The sequence below is a fragment of the Pelodiscus sinensis genome, chromosome 1 (genome assembly GCF_052426305.1).
Source record: "Pelodiscus sinensis isolate ZL-2025 chromosome 1, ASM5242630v1, whole genome shotgun sequence".
Lineage (NCBI taxonomy): Eukaryota > Metazoa > Chordata > Testudines > Trionychidae > Pelodiscus > Pelodiscus sinensis.
Window position 1 is genome coordinate 149,912,388 of NC_143052.1, and position 23,414 is coordinate 149,935,801.

A 23,414-nucleotide genomic window follows, 5' to 3' on the forward strand; every position below is an offset into this window, starting at 1 on the left:
ACTAACAGAGCAGGCCCCTTATGCTGGAGTTCCTAATGCAGAACTTTACTGTGAGATATGAGAAATCAAATCAGCCCTACTGCTCTTTTGGTTGTGTCAATGGGGAAATGATTCCCCTTTCGCTCAATAACTTTTCCTGCACCCCTGGGAGAAGAGCCCAGAGCAGTAGTGAGCCCTGCATAGTTCCTGCACCCAGGATCGGAGATGTGCGTTTGATGCTCCATCCATATTTCTATAATATCTATAAAATGGTCTGGCTGGCAACACTAGGTGGCAGAGGTGGGATCTTTTCTGCTCTGAGCGCTGTCCTATAAGGCATTGCTTGTTTAAGTACAGTCGCATTTAGTTGGAGCTGCAGGAGAGAGAGACAGAGAGATTCTCTGTGTTTACAGCCAGTGCAGGCTATGCCGAGCCTCTAACCTGGCCCCCCTTTCTCCAGCACTTGAAGGAGAGAGTGAGAGGTTATTTGGGAATCTGGCCACCGTTGGCCAGCTTTCTCTGCACTGGATTGTCTGAGCTAGTAGAACAGAGACCGGGGAGACCGAAAGGAGACAAGAATCCCGTCTTATTTTTGAAAAAGAGAGCGAGAGAGAGCAAGACAGGAAGAAAGAGAGAGACAGACAGACAGAAGCATGAGGACCTACTGGCTGCACAGCATCTGGGTGCTGGGATTCTTCCTGTCCCTCTTCTCCTTGCAAGGTAGGTGATGCTCCTTCTTCCTTAATGCCTCCCCCTATCCCCTTGTTTGACTGGGGGCTGACAGACTGAGGATGAGTTGGAGCATGAAGCTACATCTATTTAAATTCCTCGTTCCCCTTCTTCAGGAAGTAAGAACCAAGGAAAGATTATTTATTGCTGGTGAATCCTCTGGTTAGAGGACACCACCTGTGCCTGACTTGCTGCTGGATTTGTGTTCTTTGCAGGGGTGGAGGGGGGGATTGGAAAAGGAAGGGGCAGGATGGAGCTGAGTGTCCCTGTTCTACTTCCATACGCAGCCTGCGTTGCCTGGCACTGTGGGTTACGAGTGACGATGCGCCTCACCTTTCTGTGGAAATCACTGTTAAGTTTTTAGAAGGTGCCTTTGTGGCTCTTTAAAGTGTCCATGCAAACACTGCCTCCTTCTCTCGCTTCCAGAGGAAGAAAAAAAATAGCAGGGAAGGCAGAGATGGGAGAAGGAAATACTCTGGGTATTGGCTCTTGCCAAGTCCGGAATTGTCAGCTGTGTTCATGCTTAGAGAGCCAAGAGTAAGTAGACTGTACTTTGAAAGGATGATAGACATTGGTGGTTGGTTTCGAAGGGCTTTCTGTAAACAAGGGTTTAAGGGTGAATGCATACTGTACCGGGAGTACAAACCAGCACACTCTGCCTGAATATACAGATTTGTATCTCAGACACAGGGCAACACACTCACTCATACATGCTAATAATCACATACCCACACCCGTAAATGTAATATACAGTGTGTGTACACTGCCTCCGGCTCACTGTGCCACACACACGTCTATCTCTCTGTCACATGCAATTCGTACGATGTCACACACATGCATAGACTCACTACCAGAGCCCTCGCTCTCACTCGCACACTCTTGATCCATTTCCCTAGCACCATGGGTTGCACATACGCCCCCTATATCCACCATGGAGCACCCTTACTGCACACATACATGCTATCTGCATGTCAGGCCTAGTCTCTGTCACATGTTGCCTCTCCCTCCCATCCTCCCTCTCGCCCCTCTCTCACCCCCCCCCCCCCATCTTTGCTGTGGGTCATTCTCATACACACCTTCTGACTCTCACACAGTACTGCTTGCATGCACACTGTCACACAGCCTGCTTTTCTCCCTAGCTCACCCTTGTGCACGGACTGTCCCTCTATCTTGTATACTGTACTCAGCACCCACAGACACCCACACTCCCACGCTCTCCCTGCGGCCCATGCACACTTTCTATCCTACATGTTAACACAATCTCTCTTGCTCCCCCGCTCACCCTTTCCCCACCACTGTTGCATGCCCTCCTTGCTCCCATACGCCTCCCCTCTCTCTCTGCACACATTATCACACTTATCTCTTGCACTCGCTCCCCGGGTCACACATACATGCTCTCCTTATCTCGCTCAGATTTTTTCCCTCTCAGATTCACACGTTCTCCGCTCCGGATTGGGAAACTGCCGCTTTCTCCTCCCCAAACCCCCATTTCCAAGGAAGGAGAGAGCATTTTTTCAATACACACTCATATATACACCCTCCCAAAGACCCCACTAAATGCTTAACCACTGTGAGCTGTGCAGTCTAATAGCTTGGTGTGCATGTCCCTCTGCTCGGGGAGAGCGCTCAAGGACCCGTCATGGAAAATGGACACGACCACTTCACAGACTCCAAACACCACCTTCTATCTCAGATGCTTATTTTCCAACTAACACCACCGATGTGTGAGCTATACAGTGCTTCCCGTGCACAAGCTTGTGTGACCAGTGACCAGGAGATCCCAAATCTGGCAGAGTCTGGAGCCGTTTTCACCTTTCACAGAGATTCTGGTCCTATGGCTTCCACCCCAGACCATGCTAATCTTGGGAGCTGCTACTCTTCAACCGGTTCCCATGCACTAGTTGCATAACAACTGCACAAAGCCTCTAAACTGTGTGTTTCCCTGATGCTGCCAGAGACATTTAACCCTTTGAATGCTGAGCTGCCATGTAGCCTCTGGAGTGGAAGAGACACTGGGGTCAGAGCTACGATTCCGCTCTCCTCCCAACTTTGGGCTAGACTGGACAACCAGCAGTGGAGTGGACATCTCTAGTCCTCCGCAAATGAGAGCCTACTGAGGGCAGTGGAGGGAGGGGCTGCCCAGGAGAGGCAGGGCGCTAAGGTGAGCCAACCAAAAGGAGCTGAAGGGGTTAAAAAGAAAAATGCTGCACTTCACCGGTATACAAGGGGAAGGAGCTCAGCCTGTGTCAGTAACACTGGCAAGTGGGACTGTGCAGGGCCATTGCTTTAGAGTATGGGAGGATTAATTTGGATGGGGAATACCCTCACATGGCTTCCAAACACCCTCCGAGCAATGCACATCGCAGGCAGCTAGCCAACTGGGATGGATGTTTCCCGAGCCGCCCTAAAACAGGCTGGCCCCCGTTGGTCTGTCTGGGGGTGTATGTGCAGTCAGAGGCGACATTTCCCTTGTTCCAGTCTCCCACGGGTGACTGAGCTGAGAGCAAGAGGGAGCTGGGCTGATGTTGTGGGGCACAGCCGAGCTCTGATTGAATGGCAGGCAATGGAGGAAGAGAGGATCACAGCTGAGGCTGGCAGGAGAGCTAAGGACTGCATAGTGCCAAGTGACTCACACAGGCTGTCTCCTCTGGTGCCTTTGCCAGGGTACACGAAGCAGAGGGGACATTCGACCTGTCTGGCTAGGCTCAGGGGAGTGTGGGATGGAGATGGGGCTTCGCTCGCTTTCCCCTCATTAGGGCTAGAAGCTTGCAGCACTGCACTGAGTTGCACTCTCTTCACTCCTGTGTTTAGCTTGGTGGCTCAGGTTTCCCGTGCTTCCCTGCCTCTGCTTGGTGGCAGGATAGGACACTGGCTCTGCCTGCCCTCGCCCTTAGGCTGGATCAATGTCCCTGCATTTCCCAATGCCAAAGTGGGCTCTGACAATCCCTGCCGTGTGGTACCTTGGCCCCACTGCCTGGCTTGAGCTAGAGACACACAGCTCCCATGCACTCCAGTGCCCCCCTCAGGCTGGTACCTCTGGGGCTTCCTCCTTCACCGTAACATGCCCTCAGAGCTGCACAGATTTCAGTGTATTGGTTTCTTTGCCAGTATTTGACCCTCACCTCATTTCTCCACAGACATTTAATTAGCCACTGTAGCACGGTGTATGAGAGAGGGGGATGCATGCGTGTGGGGCGACAGCACGGCATGTGTGTGTTAGCCTGTGGTGACTGCGTGCAGGGGAATGCGATGGGTTTGTGCAGTGCCTGTGTGTCACGAGCCAAGGGAGAAGCCTTTCCCCACTTCCTTGAATATACTTTTCTTTCTAGTTATTTTCAGGGTGTCTAATGCAATCAGGGAACCCCTGCACACACGCACAGCTGTATTGACGAGATAACGACTCTCTGAGCTGGCTTGTGTTCCCTTAAGTGATGAAGATGTGCAAGGCCCAAGGTGAAGCTCAGCTTACTTACAGGCTCCAAAGGAGGGGGGTGGGGCCGGGGGAGAAGGCAGAAACAGACCAGTGAATGGCATACCAAACCCAAGGATTTTTCAGTCAGACCCTATGAATTTGCTCTAGCCCTGCTCCAACACCCACAGACCATTGTAACTCAATATGGACAATAGCCTCTACCCCAGTAATGACACAGTTACTCCACCAGTTAAACGCCGCCACTTTCAGCCCTGTGATCGGACGGCTTTGCTATGCCACAGAGGGGCCCGCTTCAGCTCTCAGCCTCTAATGCCGCTCTCCTGCCCTGAGACCAGTATCCTCAGGAAGGCTCTGAGACTACTGCTGGGAACAAAGAGCCAAGTGGTCTCTGGCACTCGCATGGGTTTTATGAGGGCAAAGGACCTACTCATTCACTGAACTTGACAGAGAAGCTGTGGGGGGGGGGAAGGAAGGGGTTCAGCCCCCAAGCTTAAGATCATGCAGCGATTGCTCCCCTCTGCCCTTTAACTGGGGAGGGGGGTGCATTCCTGTATATTGCAAGCAGGGCCGGCCCACAACATTTTGGCAGGGAGCTCAAATGGCCCCCCATGGCCCCTCGCTTGGGCCAAAACTTTGGCCCTCAATTCTGCCTTCTGTCTGTTCTATTCCTCTCATGGTACTGCAGAGAGAATACATATGCACCAGCAGCAGACACAATTTTCTACACTCTGGGGCTAGTGGCGCCCCTCCCCCCCCCCCCCCACTGTCTGGCACCTGAGGCGGCTGCCTCAGTTAGCCTCATGGTAGGGCCAGCCCTGATTGCGAGTACCAGCAAGAGAACAAACAACTTAAAGGAGCCACCAGCTGCATTTCCTTTCACCCCACAAACAGCAGAGGTGAGATGCTCTCTTCCAGCACCTTCTACTCATTGGGAGAGGCAGCCCTTCAGAACCTGAGCCGCCTTGTCCTGTGTCAGCAGTGCCTCCTTCAGGCCCCCTTGGACTACTGCTAGCGAGGCACCAGTGGGCTAGCTGTCACCCCGGAGATGGGAGTCTGGCTCTTTTTAGGGTATGCAGCTCTCTGAGCAATCAAGCTGGGTTGGGGGATTGGTGAGTGGGCGGGTGAATGAAGAGAGTGCTATTTGGCAGTTTCATGGTATTTCTGGGATCACTTCATTCCTCCTCTTTATGCTGTAAAATGGGAGCAAAGGATGGTGGTGTGAGATGAAGAGCCAATGAAAGGAAAGTCTCCTACACTGGGTGCACAGAAAACCCGCAGAACTCCCTGCTGGAGGAGGATGATTGGGGCCAATTACTAAGTTTTGGAATGGGCTGGGTGATCTTATGACCATTAGCAAACTAGCTGGAGAGCAAGGTGAAAACTTGCCCTTCAGGGCAACATAAGGTGATTCCCATGGGGATTGGTGTGGAATTTATCTGGCCGTCCAACAACAGAATTGCACGACTGCTCAGATACCTTACTAGTGGGGGTCTTTTTTCTGGGAGACACTGCTAGTGGCAGGAGATTGTGTTCAGTGGCAAATCCTCTATCTTTAAGAAATTCCCTTTTCCTTAAAGAAGAATGTGCTGTGATTTCATGTGCTGTTCAGATTCAGCCAGGGAATCGCTTTGACAGATGAAGTGCTCTCCTTGTTATCATTTTGTCCAGGAGAAAAAAAATATCAGTCACAGCACAGACCATCTTGTCCAGCTCTGATAATAAGAAGAGAAAATGGTGAGGGCAGAATGGATAGCACGTGAGGTGAGCAGTTGAAACAGTTCCCAGGGCGGGGCATGGAGAAACTATTGGGGGATAGGTACAGGAACAATCTTGCCATCAATTAGGGATATGGAGCCAATTCCATATGAGGAGAGACGGAGACTGTTCATTTTAGGAAAAATAGGATTAAGGTGGAATATGGCAGAGGTCTTGTGGTGTGGTGAAAATTAACAAGGAGGTGTTATTTACCCTTTTACATAAAGCAAGACCTACAGGTCACCCAATGAAATCAATAGGCAGTGGGTCTCAAACAAATAAAAGGAAGTACAGTACTTCTTCACACAATGCACAGTCAACCTGTGGAACTCAGTGCCAGAGGATATTGTGAATGGCAAATGTATAATGGAGTTTGAAAAAGAATTAGCTAGGTTATGGAGGATAGGTCTATTGATGATGATTTGCTATGAAAGTCAGGGATGCAGCCTCATGCTCAGGGTTTCCCTAAGCCTCTGATTGCCAGGAGTTGGGACTGCCTTGTTCTGGCCATTCTTTCGGACACATCTGACACCAGCCATTGTTGGAAGACAGAATAGTGGCCTACATGGACCCTTGGTCTGATTGAGTGTGGCCGTTCTTATGTACAGTATAGAACAGATGGGATTTGGGTGGCTGGGAGAGGTACAGAGACCTCTACTTCCACTGTGGGGCAGGAGGAGAGGACTCTTGGGGAAGAGGGCTCGCCTAGGGTGGGGGCAAAGAAGAATCTGTCGGAAGGGAGAGGGACAGAGACAGCCCCTCAGAGTGTAGGACAGAAGAGGTTCTGGGGGGAGGAAAACAGGCTGAGAGTCAGGGGGACTCTGGGAATTAGTGATGCAAGTGCAAATGGGTGAAGAAAGAGAACCATTTGCCCTAATGTAGCCCAGAGGATAGTGAATCATAGAGCACTAGAACTGGAAGGGACCTCAAGAGGTCATTGATTCCAATCCCTTGCCCTCACGGCAGGACCCAGCACCATCTCGATCATCCCTGATAGATGTCTGTCCAGCCTGCTCTTAAATATCTCTAGAGGTAGAGATTGCACAACCTCCCTAGACAATTTATTCCAGCGTTTAGCCACCCTGACAGTTAGGAAGTTTTTGCAAATGTCCAACCTAAACCTCCCTTGCTGCCATTTAAGCCCATTGCTTCTTGTCCTAGTCTCAGAGGCCAAAGAGAACAATTTCCCCCTGTCCTCCCTGTGACATCCTTTTAGATACCTGAAAACCGCTATCATGCCCCGTGTCAATCTTCCCTTTCCCAAACTAAACAAACCCAATTCTTTTAGCCTTCCCTCATAGCTCATGTTTTCTGACCTTTAATCATTTTTGTTGCTCTTCTTTGGATCTTCTCCAATTTCTCCACATCTTTCTTGAAATGTGGTGCCCAGAACTGGACACAATACTCCAAATGAAGCCTAATGAGCACAGAGTACAGTGGAAAAATGACTTCTCGTGTCTTGCTCAACAACACTCCTGTTAAGGCATCCCATACTCATCTTTGCTCTTTTTTTTCTTTTTTTTTTTTTGCCATGGTTAGGGTTATGGCCCAAGGGCTCAGCCCTGTCTTAGCTGGAGCATAGATGTGGAAGGTGAGGTGCTGCCCAGTGTATCCTGGGATTCCTTCCTACCAGGGCAAGGCTCCCTATCCCACTCAAGCAGAAAGAAGGGGGAGGTGCTCTGAAAGGTCCACCTCTGTTTCCCCACGTCACAGCAGTGTTTGCCCTGGTTCAGGCTGATGCTCCCTTCCTTGATCATCTTCTTCCAAAGCATCAAAGATAGCCATGGATAGAGAAGGGACATGGATGAGGTGGGACTTTGAGCTGGCACCAAGCATTGCCTCTCTCACGTGCGTGGCTGTCTGGTGGTTGTTCACATGCTTGGGATCTTACATCAACATATGTGGGGTCAGGAAGGAATTTCCCACCAGGCTAGATTGGCAGGGACTGTGGGGGTTTCCACCTTTCTCTACAGCGTGCAGGTGTCAGTCACTTGCCAAGAGTATCTGGGAAATCTCACTTAATTATTTCCATGCCATTGCAGAAGCCACCGACATTGTTGTACTTCGGTCCCTCCTATTCTCTGCCTGGGGTGTGTCATTCCTGTGGGCTGTAAAGTTTGGTCTAAAGTTTGATTGTTGGGTTTGGGGGCAGGTCCAGGGCTGGGTTTTGTCAGAGGCCTGTAATATGTAGGAAGTCAGACTAGATGATGTGATGGTTCCTTCTGGCCTTAAATTCTACAGGTTTTACAGTATAAGCAGGCAGCTGGCTGATGGGACCAGACTCTCACCACCTTAGGGCCATACCCTGGTGCTTTTGAAAGCCCGGTGGTAAATTCTGGGCCTTGTGTTTCCACTGGAAAAAGTGTCTTTCTTCATTCTCTTTCCCACTTATTCGTGAGTCCAGAGCAAAATTTGGTGTTGATTTGTATTTCTTCTGTTACTGAATCCTACAGCTTGAATTTCAGGGATAGGAGTGGAGGGGGAATGAGGAACATTTGTAGTAAGGCTGAAGGGCTGGGATCAGAGCCAGGGCTGGTGATTAGAATAAGATGTTTGGGTCTGGAGGCAGGTGAACGGTTTGAACTAAAATGAGAGGGACTTAGATGGAGATTTGAACTCAGAAACTGAAGTTTGTAAGTTTCGTGTTCAATTAGAGCCACAGTGAATTAACGTCTATGTCTGAAGCCAGCCTGTCCTTGAAATCAACTCTCTGCAGGACTTGGGCTCTGGCTGACCTTGGGGAAGTCTCTTTCCTTGTTCCTTTCAGGGCTGGAGAGACTCTCTCTTAAGTACAACAACCCGTAGTCCTTTTTTTGGTCATTTCTGTAAAAAAATGAAGAATTCTTCTGTGAAGGACACATGACAGAGAGAGAATAGGAGTGACAAAGGGGGGAATGAACAAGGAGACAAATAGAAGGCACTGACAACAGCCATGGAGTTTCCAGAAGGGAAATCAATAGTGTATCAGTGCATAGCCATACGAGTGTGAGTGTGCAATGCCTATGAGTAATCACAGGTTTCCCACTGTGTCCATTAGGACTTATATATAGTAGGTTGAAGGCTGGAACCACTTAATCCTTACAATTCACTGGGACAGTAACCATTAATATCCTCCCCTTGTACCCTCACACTCATCCACCAACATACAGCTAGGCACACTCTGGCTCTTAGGGTGCATCTACACAGCAGGGCTAACTTGAAATAAGCTATGCAAATGGAGCTACGTCTATTGTGTAGCTTATTTCAAAATTGAGAGCATCTACACAGAACTTACTTCAAAATAGAGCACTCATCCTCCGACTTCCCTTATTCCTCGTACATTGAGGATTACAGGAGTCAGAGTAAGAAGTCTTCCAGCTTGACAGTATTTCAACACTATTTTGAAAGAACTGCCTGCTGTCAAGACGTGGACTAGGTTATTTCAAAATAACTCTTGTTATTTTGAAACAATGTTGCTGTGTAGTCGTACTACTCAAAGCCATGCCACAAGTTAATGGCATATATGACTCAAAGCCTTACAGAGTACTAGCTTTCTGCCCTGTGCCCAGAACCTCCAGGTGTAGAGGTGTTTGTAAAAATGCCCATGTGTGCATATGTTGGTCTATGTGTTTTCAAGTAAGGATTCATGTACACTCATTTCTCATGTATTCAAAAGAACATATATATTTTTTGCATGTATAGCTCTGTTCCAATGCACGTGAGTGTGTATTGGCCTTTGAGCACGGGGGGGGGGGGGAGTGTGCGTGCATGAATTTGTGACTTGCAAGTATACATTGGTTCAGGAAGCAGTTGCATGCATTCCTGAGCATGGGATCCAGAAGTGTGCATGTCTAGACACATGTCTTGGTATGAAGTCGTGGCTGTGTGCATTTGAAAGAGTTGTCTCTTTTGTTTTGACAGATGCGTGCCTCAGACAGTGGGCAGTGGATTAGAGAGATGGAGGGAGAGGGAGTGTGTGTATGTATTAAAATGTGTATGATCACTACCGGTGAGGATGTGTGTACAGTAGGTGTATGTTAATAACTATGGTTGCTGAGAGCATGTGTTGGGAGGTATGTGTGGAGAGTATGCTGGTATCATCCAATGGATGCATATTAGTGTGCAATTATGGCCAAATGTACTCTATAAGTGTATGTCTACACTACAGCACTACTTCGAACTAACTTAATTCGAATTAGTTAATTCGAACTTAGCTAATTCGAACTAGTGCATCTAGACCTAAAAACTAGTTCGAATTAGCATTTTGCTAATTCGAACTAGCATGTCCACATTGAGTGGACCCTGAACCGGGGTTAAGGCTGGCCGGAAGCAGTGCCGGCAGGGCATCAGATTAGGACTTAGAGCGTGGAGCTGTTGTCTCAGGCTAGCCGAGGGCTGTGCTTAAAGGGACCTGACCCCCATCCCAGACAGACAGTTCTCAGGGGTTCCCCGCTCGCTTGTCTAATTCAATGAGGGATAGCAAAGCAGTCCTGGCTTGGAGTGCCCTGAATGCTCACACTCGGCACATCACAGCACTCGGCCATCAGCCCTGCTGCACTTGCCGCAGTCTGCCATCCGGAGGGGGGGTCAGTCGAGGGGCTTCAGGAGAGCTTCCACCCCGAGGAGCCCGCAGAGCCAGCCCAGTCCTCCCCACTGGGGGCTCGTACCCCATTCCTTCCTCACCTCCTTCCACTTACCCCTCCCCTTCCTGATGTACAAAATAAAGGACACGTGTGGTCAAAAATAGAAACTCTCTTTATTGAACAAAACTCGGGGAGACTGGAAAATGGAGGTGGGAGAGGGGAAGAGAGAGGGTGGGAGAGGGGAGGGCAACTAAAATGATCAGGGGTTTGGAACAGGTCCCATATGAAGAGAGGCTAAAGAGACTGGGACTTTTCAGCTTAGAAAAGAGGAGACTGAGGGGGGGAATATGATAGAGGTCTATAAAAGCATGAGTGGTGTGGAGAGGGTGCATAAAGAAAAGTTCTTCATTAGTTCCCATAATAGAAGGACTAGAGGACACCAAATGAAATGAATGGGTAGCAGGCTTCAAACTAATACAAGAAAGTTCTTCTTCACAAAGCAAATAGTCAGCCTGTGGAACTCCTTGCTGCAGGAGGCTGTGAAGGCTAGAACTAGAACAGAGTTTAAAGAGAAGTGAGATAAAGTCATGGAGGTTGGGTCCATGGAGTGGTATTAGCCAGGGGGTAGAAATGGTGTCCCTGGCCTCTGTTTGTGGAAGGCTGGAGATGGATGGCACGAGAGAAATGGCTTGGTCATTGTCTTCAGTCCATCCCCTCCAGGGTCCCTAGTGTTGGCCACTGTCGGCAGACAGGCTACTGGGCTAGATGGACCTTTGGTCTAACCCAGTACGGCCATTCTAAGCTCAGGGGTCAGGGTCGGGGGTTTCAGTGGACCACCTTGATTTTCATCCAAACCTGCTCCTTGGTGGCCAGGCTGGCAGCTATCCTGCCCTAGATGGCCACTTTCCTGTGCCTAGTGCAGAGGTCGTGGATGAGGTCCACAATGTCTGCACTAGACCAGGCGGGCGCCTGCCTCTTGCGGACCTGGGCAGGCTCCCGGGAGCCGCCAGCCTGGTCCCGGGAAGAGGCGGAGGGCTGGGTGGCAGCGGGTGGCTGGCTCGAGCCGTGCCAGGTGCAGGGTACCGTAGCCTGACCATGGCCCTTTAAGGGGTCGGGGGCCGGGATGGGGGCAGAAGAGTTTCCCTGGTGGTGCCCAGAGTGGCCACTAGGGAAAGCTGGGGAGGGCTATCCTCCCACTAGTTCGAATTAAGTGGCTACACAGCCCTTAATTCGAACTAGTTGATTCGAACTAGGCATTAGTCCTCGTGGAATGAGGTTTACCTAGTTCGAATTAAGCACTCTGCTAGTTCGGATTAACTTTGAACTAGTGGTTCGCGTGTGTAGCACCTATCAAAGTTAATTCGAACTAACAGCTGTTAGTTCGAATTAACTTTGTAGTGTAGACATACCCTCTGTGCTTTGCTGGCCCAGGTATACCTGTATACTACACCTCTGAAATGCTCCTGGTGTGAACACAGCAAAACTGCACTTTTGCCAGGATAACTATTTCAGTTCTTGGAATCATGTGATTATATCCAGATCTCAACTTTCACTCAAAATTATCAGTAAGTTTCTAGTCTGTATGGCTACAAAGACAAGTTTAGGGGGAAAAAAGAACTTAATGTAACCTATCCAGGGTTGTCTGCCTGACACTGCAGACAGCCTTCAACAACAGCTGGGAGAGTAGTGAATGTTGCATTCATCTCAGAGTGTTAATTCCCTGCCAGTAGCACCCCTGATGATTTTTTGTGTGTGTGCATTAAAAGGGTGGGCCAAGTCTATTGCAGTCAGGCAAATGCATCTGGCTGTTGAGGCCAATCCTGGAAAAGGAGTACTTGTTACCATCCCTGCCTTTCCTGGAGAGGTGGGATGAGGAGAAGGGACCCCATCCTATGCTTCTGAGGAGAACAAGAGAGCCTGTGCTGCTGCTGTTGCCTTTTTGGAAGGGAAGGCAGGTCCTGCCACTCCAAGTGACAGTTGGGATCAGAGGAATAAAGCTCTGGGGTTCCCATATGCCTCCACTCCGGGCAGGGAACAGGGACTGCAGAGATGTATGAAAATGGAACAAAAAGCCTCAGGTGAAATTTCTGAAATGTCCAAAGAGGGTTTGCATTCTGATTCATTTCTGGTCCTGAGTGACAGTTAGGGATGTATTCCATCTGAGGAGGCTCTGATTTCGCCTTATGGGAAATATGAGGACAACTTGGCACCTAACTATCCGGAGCGTGTGTGTGTGCAGCACCTGTGCTCTGGTAGCTGGAATTAGCTTCTTGCCAGATAATGAGCTGCTATTGTTTATTGCTTTCAGTTTTGGGCACTTCAATTCCAGAGAGATGTAAACAAAATTAGAGTGAATTCAGAGAAGAGCAACAAAAACGATTAAGGGGCTGGAGGGACTGCCTGACGTATGAGGAAAGCTTTAAAGAGCTAAACACATAGCTAGCTTGGCCGAGTGACTGATGAGGAGATGTGCTAATGATCTGTGGGTACTGAAGGGCATGAAGCCCAAGCAGGAAGAGGGATTGTTTTGGGTGGCATAAGGGGTAGAACTAGAAATCATGGTGCAAAATTAAGAGGAGGAAATTTGGGCAGGAAAAATTACTTAGCAGTGAGAGATGTATTTGACTGTGGAATCATTTCCCCAAGGGAAATGAGGGAAGCCCCATCATCTGGGACATTTAAAACTAGACTGGGCAAAGCCCCGGAGAATAATTTGTGTAGAACAATCTTGCAGAGATCTCTTGGGAGATAGTCTAGATGCCTTAATAGATTCTTGTGCAATCATTAATTTCTATGCACTTACTGAACCAAAGCAATTCCCCCCAATCTGGAAAATAAGTGCAGTGCTTGTCCTTTAAGTAATTTCTCTTGCTTATATTATTCTGCTGAGAGGAAGACATTGGAGAGGGGCTGAGAATCTCTGGATACTTTTTCTATAGTCACTATAGTAAGACACTAGCCTTCATGGGCTTAGTTCATGTAGAGGGGAGATGAAAATGATTGTGAGGAGCCATTGGTAGTTAGGTGGAGAAGATGTCTAGGATGACCCCAACTACCTGTAAGGTGAAACCTCATGGTCAGGACTCTGTTCTCCAGGATCCTTGGCCAGCTGAAATTCTAACTAATGTCCCTAACTGTGCAATATGCAGATATTTTCCCCTCCTGTTCAATACCATCATTTTTCTGAGCAGGTGACTAGACAGAAAAATGGTTAGTCTGAGGCCAAGAGTAATGTGGCTGAATTCAGTTGTGTGACTTTATTCATTTGTGTGAATTTACTTCTTGTGTGTCACAAGAGCTAAGATCAAAAGACCTGCTCTGTGATTTGGAGGTAACTGACCTGATGAGTGAGCCAAAAGTGGAGCTTCCCCATGCCAAAGCTAGAAGGAAACAAGAGCCTGAAAAACTTGGGTTCTGCTTCTGACAACCAGGAGAGTGGCAATCTATCCAAGCTTTATTGCATGCCACAAATGGATTAATCACAGTATCTTTTAATCATTGTTCTGTGGGATTTTGCTAATCTTATTCTAACCTCATCAGAATGTTTTCCACTTCACATTGCAATGCTGAATCAATGTTGCATCTCTCATCAAATACTGGTACAATGTCATAGCATCACAAGGCCTTGAAATAAATTCAGGGCCCTTTAATTTCTATGAAACCATGGGGAAAAAAACACGGTACACCCACATCTTGAATACTGCATTCAGATGTGGTTGCCTCATCTAAAAAATATATATATATATATATATATATATATATATATTGGCATTGGAAAAGTTTCAGAAAAGGGAAACAGAAATGATGAGGGGTTTGGAATGGGTCCCATATGAAGAGAGATTAAAAAGACTTGGACTTTTCAGCTTAGAAAAGAGGAGACTGGGGGGGGGGGGGGAGAGATATGATAGAGGTCTATAAAATCATGTCTGGTATAGAAAAAGTGAATAAGGAAAAATTGTTTACTTATTCCCACAATTTAAGAACTACAGGTCACCAAATGAAATTAATAAGCAGCAGGTTTAAAACGAACAAAAGGAAGTTTTTCTTCACTGAGCACAGCCAGCCTGTGGAACTCCTTGCCAGAGGATTCAGTGAAGGCTAGGACTTTAACAGGGTTCAAAAAAGAGCTAGATAGATTAATGTACATTAGGTCCATCAATGGCTATTAGCCAGGATGGATAGGAATGGTGTCCCTACCACAGTTTCTCTGGAAATGAGTGACAGAGGAGGGATCGCGGGAGGATTATCTAAGGACATAAGAATGGCCATACTGGGTGCGATCAAAGGTCCATCTAGCCCAGTATCCTGTCTGCCGACAGTGGCCAATACCAGATGCTTCAGAGGGAGGAATCACAACAGGTAATCCTCACGTGATCCCTCCCCTGTCACCCACCTGATGTGTTTCCTCCCTCTGGAGCATCTGGCACTGGCCACCATTGGCAGACAGGATACTGGGCTAGATGGATCATTGGTCTGACCCAGTGTGGCCGTTCTTATGTTCTAAAGTTGGGTGCATGGAAACTGGGATTGCTCCATGATGTATGATGTTAACTGTACTGGAGAAGGAGAGATCAAAGAGTTAAAAGGGAGAACAAATTAGTGGTGGATTTGTGGTCCTGTGTCATGTAAGAGAACAACAGACAATCTGCACTGTGTTCATTAGCATCAAACTGAACTAGTGTCAGTTACTTTAGACCTCAAATTGATGATTTGTTATAAAAATGGTTTTAGGGGACCACTGTTATTTCCATACTAGAAGGCTTACCAGGTATTGCCTGGGTCCTTCAGAGCAGGGGGCTGATGGTGTAGGGGATGCAAGAGTCAGGACAGGGTCTTGGGAGTCTGTGGCGGGGCGGAGGAGGGGAGGCAGGGCAGGAGGATGGGGATGTGGGGGAGTGAGGGTTGGGTGAGAAGGAGCTCAGAGAAGGGGGTCCCATCTGGCAGGGCTTTCTCCCCCCCTACTATGTCCCCAGTTGCCAGGAGCCTTTTCTCTCCCACAGCCTCCCTGGGTGCCAGGGGTCCTTTCTCCCCCTCCAGCCACCAGGGGCCTTTTCTTCCTCTCCATCCCTCCCCTGCTGCCAGGGGCCTTTTCTCCCCCCAACACCCTCTGGGTGCCAGGGGTGTTGGATCTTCCCCAGCTCTCCTGGCCACCGGGGCCTTCTGTCTCCCCCAGCCTTTTCTCTCCACCCTCTAGTGCTGTGGCCAAGGGACATGAGGGGGTGGGGTTTTGGTCAGAACGGATACTTACCCAGTCTGGTGGCAGGCAAGATGGTGGAGCCCCAGTCCTGCTGGCAACTCTCCTGATCGTGTGGTTTCCCCTAGTGGTCACTCTGCGGTATAGCTCTCCCCTGCAGGCTTACCACTCCCAGTGGCCACTCTCAGTATCACATCCCTCCTCTCTGTGCCCCTCCCTTCCCATGTTATGGAAAATAGTCCCATTCCTGGCAGTTTCAGTTTCCCTGGCACAACCAAACCCTGACTTGGCTTTAAGTTATGATAAGAGGAAACGGCATGCCAAATTTGGTGATCCTAGTTCCTGCCATTTAAGAGACGTTCTTGAACAGAGTCTCAGACAGACAGGAAGATGCCGATTTCTAAAATATATAGCTAGCTATTGCCTTACTTAAAAAAAAGATGGGAACTTTGATTTAATTTTATGTTGTATTTTTGGACTTAAACATCTGCTAGTTGAAAATCCAAAGGTGCCGGTGCTGGACTAGTGCAAGAGAGGCAGAAAGTGTAACTGATCATAGGCTATAAGTGAAAGTGCCCAGGTTATTTTGCTGTCCTTGCTGAATGAGGTGCAAAAAGTAAACCAACTGCATGGATTTATTGTCAATTGGTGTTGTATTAGCATCCACAGGCCATTGTGATAGTGCTGTACAGATACACAGGTACATGTATTTCCTCCTTCAAAACACTTATATTCCCTGATCGAGAAAAGAAATAATTTTTTTGCATTTCAATAGCACCTAATCTAAAACATTTTTCAAGTGCAAAGTAAGCTTTTTTTTTCAACTCTATTTTGTGGATGTGGAAAGTGAAACAGAGAGAGAAATCATTTGTGAATAGAAGCTAGGAGTTCTGATTTGCAGACCACCTGCTCTTACCACTAGTTCACACACCGTTGCAGATAAATGAGTAGAACCCAACAGCCTTGACTTACAGGCCCTGCTCAGCTCACTAAACCATACTTTTCCTCCTGAGGTAAATACACGTTTTCAAAAATAAATGAGCTCTATCTGAAAGTATTACTACAAATAAAGAGCTGGCACAATTATAGTTTATATTGAGACAGCATCCCTAATCACTGGGGTGGGGTTCTCTCTACCTTCTTTTCCTCTCTAACATTTTTCAGAGAGTCCTACTTTCATTCCCATGGAGAACAAAAACAAATTTCCAACCCCCAAATGTTTCACAACATAGAACTCTTTCTTTTGCAGCCTGCCACACAAACAACCCACAGTGCTATAATAACATAGCAACTTTATTTATTTGAAAGCATGGATCCTTGTTTTTTAAGAAGAGCCAGATTAGTTTAGCCCAATTTAAGGCTCAGCTTCAGTCCATAAGGTGATGGGTCATCATGGGAAACCGATACTAGGGATGTCTGCACTGCAGCTGGGAGTGGTAGCCAGATGCACTAGCTCTGAGCCATGTGGCCCATTACAAATAATAATGTAGCTGGGGGGAAGCACAGCTCATTGTGTGAGTACAAACCTGCCTACACCAACTAGCTACATACTTGGGCAACTAGCCTGAGCTACCACCAAGTGTGGTGTTATGTTTAGCACACTAGTTGAAGCAGAGCTAGAATCTGTCCAGCTAGCCTGGCTGTGAAGTGCACTCCCAGGTGTAATGTATCACAAGACACTTCAGGGTGGGAAAACTAGTCTTTCAACACATGCTTAATGCCAGGGCTGGTCAGAAAGCCAATCAGTAGCCTGAACAAGCTATTTCTTTGGTTTTTCCTGATGGCTTGCTATTTGCGTGTGGTTGGGGCGGTTGTTTTGGTTCATTCCCTATAGTACAATGATGCATGCATTTTATGTTATTCTATTTTTCACCTGGACTTGGCCTTATGATTATAAAACAACTAGCCTGTGCCAGACAGTGTCAGCAGTGGGATTCAACTTAGGTGCTAACTAGCAGAAAACTGAAGTCAAAAGCAGAACAGCTGACTGGAAGCTTTAAGTATGGCATCCCTCCATCCATGGGAGAGGACAAAAGCTAGATGAAACCACCGATGAGCTGCCCCACAGGGCCTGACTGCCACACAGATGCAGAAGGGAGGCCAGGCTGCCAACTCTAAGGAGCAGGATGCAGTATCAGCTGCAGCTGCGGAGTCCTTGACAGAGCCAGTAGATCACACCCCTGGACAAGTGGGGTTCTACTAACGTGATTAGAAGTTCTGCAAGATGAGATGAAGAGGAGGCAGCAGCTGGGCAGGAGAATTCCCAGTTTTCCAGCAGTAAACAGCAGCAGTGATGGGTGGAATAGCCCTGGACAGAGATGCAGTCAATGGAGCAGCAGCAATGTCAGTGAACGGCAAGGCTCTGAAACAGAGAATCCTGCCTGGTTGCAGTGTGGGAAGACTGAGGTGCGAAAACTAACACCAGAGGGTGACACAGAAGTCCATCCATCTCTTAAGAGCAACTGCCCCATGTTCAGCTGTTGTTCTTGTGAAACCCTTGTCCCTGTGGGCCCAAGACCTAAGCTTCCAGGCCGTCCGTAGCAGCCCTCCTACCCACTTCAGGTGAAGCCCTATAGCTCTCATTCCCACCAGCACTGGGGGAGCAAGGAGAGCTCCTTTTTTCATTGCCTGTTGCCTTAAGCCAGTACAGAAGCGGGTTTGCTGTGTCACACTTCTAAAATGGCCAGTTTGGTGTGTATTCGAGTCAGCTCTGCAGACTTCACTGACCACAATCCATTCACTGCTTTCTACTCCTGTTAGCCCAGTAGAACCAAGAGAGAGGGAGAGGACATGAGTCTTTTCCTTCCTGTGCATCATCAACCTAGCTGTTCTTTGAGGTCCAGTCAAATACACCTGTGCAAACCCACCAAAGACCAGATTCATCCCTGCACTAGAGATGAACCCAGTGCAAGGACCAAGAGTCGAGGTCATATGGGAGTAGGCCCAGTCTGGACCAGCCTGAAGGCTGCTCTAACTCATGCCCCCCTGCACCATCACATAGGAATCACCAGGATCTGGGAATTACTCCTTCCTCACCAACTTAGCCTGAAATGCCCTTTATGTTCCTCTTGAACCAGGGGCTCCCTACTGGAAGGCTTTTTGTGCTGGAGCTGTTCCTGAAGGGGGAGCTTCCACCTTCTTTCTGATTGAGTGAATTTCCCCTGAGGGCCTAACATAAGACAGCGGGATTGCAGAAGTATGAGTAGGGCCATACATTTGCATATCACAGAATGTATTGAATGGGCACTAGTGCATGGAAAGGAAAGGGCCCGATTTGATTTGCCAAATCCTTTGCCAAAGTGGCAGAGAGAGAGTCTGGTTTCACATGTAAATGGAGCACCATGCACTGCAAATCAGTGAGAGTTTCAGCATGTGATGCCAAGTTCACAGTCACCCTACAAGACCGAATTGCGCATTCCATTCACTGCGTCCCACAAGGCCAGAGTCAACACTGCATACACTTTTGATAACTTCACATTTAAAAATGGAGCAGAATGTCTCATTCATACATTTTCGCTGAAAATTTCATACACTGCACAGTCCCCAGTGTCAGACATTCAATAACCCTAAATAATGCGGCTATTTACATCCAGAAGCTTGGCTGCACAACCCCGCGATACTTTAAGCTTAAAAAAAAATTGGGTGGGAAATGTTACAAGGTCCAGGAAATGGCTTGTGGCTGATGCTTGACTCATGACCCCAAAGTAGTGAAACCCTGGTCTGAGGCCTTCAATTAAAAAAAGTGTCTTTAAGGTGTCCATGTGCATCTGAACCAGGAATCTTCCTGTTTCTTAGGCCTGACTTAGTGCCTTGGCAGTTTTACAAGCACCAGTGTTTTGTCGTAGTTTTTATAACCCCTGTATAAACTGGCTGCCCAAATGAGAGACTAACTCATTCACTCTGTCTGTGCTGGTGAAATGAGCAACAGGCTGGGTGAATGTGTGTGCACATCCTCCACCCTAAATCCTGTCCTTTGTTAATACCCTGGCTTTGACTCCCCAGGCATCCTCCTGATCTTCCTCTATTCAAGGCCCTTAAACAAGGCTTCCCTGGCACAGAGAATCAAATCCATAGAGTGGAGAGGAGGGAAAGGGAAGACGGTTGCCTCCATGAGGAGAGGGAGAAATGCAGACTCTTCTTCCTTTCACACAAGCAGGCCTGCCTTGATGTTAACAGACCTGCTCTCTGGGAACCCCTTCCTCCCCTCCCAAGAGGTATCCTGTTTCTTCCCCTTTGAAAATCTGATCCTGTCCTAGATATCACTGATCTCTCAAAGTAAGACATAAGGGAGAACATTACCCAATGTGCTGATTTACCCCAAGGCCTTGGCCAGGGCATCCCCACTGTTGCTGTTCTGTGAAGCATTCCTTCTCCTGAATCTTCCAATTACACAGCCAGTCATGGGTATCTGCTCCGTCTTCCCCAGCTTCTGGGTCAAATGTGAAAACTCCTCTGACATGCCCCCTGCTGTGCTGAAACAACAGGGCTGGCCAGCTGACTATGAGCACTTAAAAAAAAAAGGGGGGGGGATGCCCAAAATACCCTGTACCCTTCTGAGAGATCAATGCAGTGACAAATCAGTTCATCAAAGAAATCTGTTGGCCTTGCCGTGTGGGTATTGGCAGAGTCCTTTTCAGCTGCTTCAGATGTTCCAAGAAACACACACAGACCCTGCACAGAAAATCACTTCCCCTCCCTCCTGCAGTGGGTACCACTAACCCCCATGGATTTCCTGTCAGTTCATCTTTCTTTAGTTCTTAGCACTTGTCTTTCATTTAATCTGTAGGGGCTTTAATAGAGGTGGATAAATATTGTTAACCTCTCCCCATCTTATAGTTGGGGAAACAGAGGTTAAGTGACTTGCCTAAGATCACTTAGCAAGTCAATAGCAGAACTGAGTCTAGACTTCTGACCTCAGCATTTTCAAGTCATGGCTCTAGCCACAGAATCTCACAGCTTCCCTTCCACATAAAGTCAGCCTGGGATTCTAGCTACAGACTGGGGTGCTGAAACATGGGAGGGAAGGGGGAAGGGGGAAGGAGTCGCAGGCCCAACCCCCTGCGGAAGTCTTGGCCAGGCTGGAAGCTGGACTCAGCCTGTGTAAGAGCAGCCCAAGGAGCCTGAGCAACTGTGGAGAGCCATGTGCCGCACACCTGCCTTGGACAGGGGCCCTGAGAGCAGTCTGTGTTCCCACAGCTGCCCAGGTGTGTCTTGCTATGGTTCAAATGCAGCTCTTCAGCTCCTGAGGCTGGCAGTCAGAGCTGGGTCAGGGAAAGAGCCATGTAGGCCACTGTGGGGGCCTGTGGACTCTTTGCCTGGCAGAGGACCTGGGGCAGGGACACAGGAGGCGGGGGAAGGGGTGTGAATGCTCTTGGGCCTCCCTGTCCAGGACAGGTGGATGGGCCCCAGGCTCCCCATCCTGGCTTTGGCTTCTGGGTTGGCCAGGAGGGCAGGGCCTTGGGAGGGAGAGGAGGGGCACGAGTGAGACTGTGGAGGGGGAGGGCCTCGTGGCCTGTCACCCCTGCTATAGACTGACGCTGGGGACAGTGGTACTTCTCTAATGGTGAGCTGTGGATCTCTAGGCCTGGTGGCAGGAGAGATGGAGGTGCAGACAGCTGTGCAGATGGGGCAAATGATCCAGGAAAGGAATGTTTCCTAATGTGCACAGGGACACATCTGGAGAAATCACTGGGGGAGGAACCAGAGTGCATTTGACAAGTATTAGAAACCTAGTCACATTAATAGGAGCCCTGCGAAGGCACAGGCAGTGTGAGCCATTAAAAAAGATGGCTTCTCCCAGGGCCCTCTCAGCTGCAGCAGGCTACGATAACAAAAATTAACTTCCTGTCTCTGTTTTCAGGCCCAAGTGGCCCGGAATTGTAGTTAGAAAACCAGCGCTGTTTAATATTGTCTTTGATGAGGGATCCAATGGGAGCCCTGAACTTGTGTTACTCAGCTTTGTTCGCTTCAGACCCTACGGCAACAAGCCGTTGCCTTCAAAGTCTGGGAAGGGCCATGCTCCATGTGAAGTACACAGCAGAAATCTCACATTGTCAATTCAAATGGCACTCACCTCGCAGAAATGTCTGCGTATTTTAATCAGCAGCGAGGTGTGTGAAGCAGCATGCTTGTCGGCTGCAGCTCGCCATTGCTTCTGGAGATAAACATCTAACCCTGAGGAGATGACCCTTACCCTCGCCCCTAGGGAAACCTAATGCAGGAAGCATGTGTCATTCTCCTCTAGCATTAACACGCTGGCCCTTCTGCCTCTCCTTACGTAAGGTTTCCAGAAAATTTCAGTCAATTAAGACTTTAAAATTACAGACTGTGGGAGGCCAAGATCTTAGCCGAAGGAGGCTTGAAACGCCTACTGTTAGGTGTTTGAGAAAGAGCTGCATCCCCTTCTCCTCTGCATTATTGTCCTTTAAACACAGACCCCAACACATACTCCTTGGTCTAGGTTCCTGTTCTAATCGGACATGGGTCCCTAAGGTCACAGAATCTGTGACTGAAGAATGACCGTTTTTAGGGCTGCCTGAGATTCTCTCTCACCCTTTCTCTTCACCTAGCAAATAAAACCCAGAAGGGTCAGTTCTCCATAAAGACTGTCACCCGGGATGTGATGTCGAAAGGGGCCTCCCGTTACCGCAGTGCTTAGGTACCCCACAGAAAGGTAACTATACTCTTCTATTAGTGCTTCTTACCCATAGAATCTGAGCATAGTGGGCCCAGACCCAGCCACAAATTGGATCTCTGCATGACGTGTTGAGTGAGAATGCCCTGTTCTCGTGGTCTGAGCCAGGGATTCATGGGTCCTGACCTGATCCTGCCATGGCTCTATGTCTCCGTTTCCACATCTGTAAAATGGAGATCATCAGACTGACCTTACCGGGTGGCTGAGAGAGCTAACTAAAACTAAGGTTGGTAAAACGATCAAGTGCCGTGTAAGTATTATTTTTTGATGCCCAAGAGAACCCAGATGTCAATACATGAGGGACCGCTGATTGTGATGTGCATCGAGAAGTTACCCTCATACTTCAGGGGATATGGTCAGGAGGAAATGTCTCTGTTCGGTACAGCGTAGCCCAAGAAAGTGCATTGTGCTGGATTTAGTCTCTTTCACTGGCTATTGTCAGAGAGAGGAGGTGGGACTGGACTTGCCAATCTGTTCTGTTCGGCTGCTGCCTGATAGTTGCCAGGCTGTTTCTCTGGTTGGCAATCTGCAGGGATTCTGAGCTTTCCCAGTGAGGAGAGTGCTCAGCAACACACTACCACGTGATCCAACACTGGTCATGATCAAGAAGAACCCCGTGGCAACAGCTGGGCCTCTCCTAAGAGGCTTTGGCCCTTCACTTTCCTCCTCTGCTCATTAGTGTCTTTTTGACTGTGCCCAAAGGGGGGGGCGGGGAGAAGGGTGAAGGGGGCTGAGTTTTCTCCTCCATACAAAGGAGCAGTTTTTGGCAGCAGGGCTGTGGAGAGGAAACTTCAGAGAGCTGGCAGAGAACACTGATGAAGAGGAATGGCAAGGCTACTGAAGCTGCATTTGCTAAAGTCAGCTGTACAGTGAGAGATATGGATGCAATTTGTTGAGATGCAGTGAAATGAATCATGTGCCCATTCTGACCATGCTTAAAAGGGCACCGGTGGTTAACAGCAATCTGTGTGTGGCCTAGTGGTTAGTGCTGGAAGCTAGCTGTTAGCAAGCCTGGGCTCCAGTCACAGATTTTGTCATGGATATGCTGGGCTTTCTTTGTTCCTCAGT

The 23,414-nt window shown here is 48.5% G+C and overlaps 1 protein-coding gene across 1 annotated transcript in view; it reads left to right on the forward strand.

Annotated features, from left to right (window-relative positions):
* The first annotated feature begins 329 nt into the window (after positions 1-329).
* The window catches only part of LSAMP (limbic system associated membrane protein), a 1,541,410-nt gene continuing 1,518,325 nt past the window's right edge, over positions 330-23,414 (forward strand). The window contains exon 1 of the mRNA XM_075906335.2: positions 330-699. Coding sequence (XP_075762450.2) covers positions 633-699 — 67 coding nt within the window. The 5' untranslated portion in view covers positions 330-632. The remainder of the gene's footprint in view (positions 700-23,414) is intronic.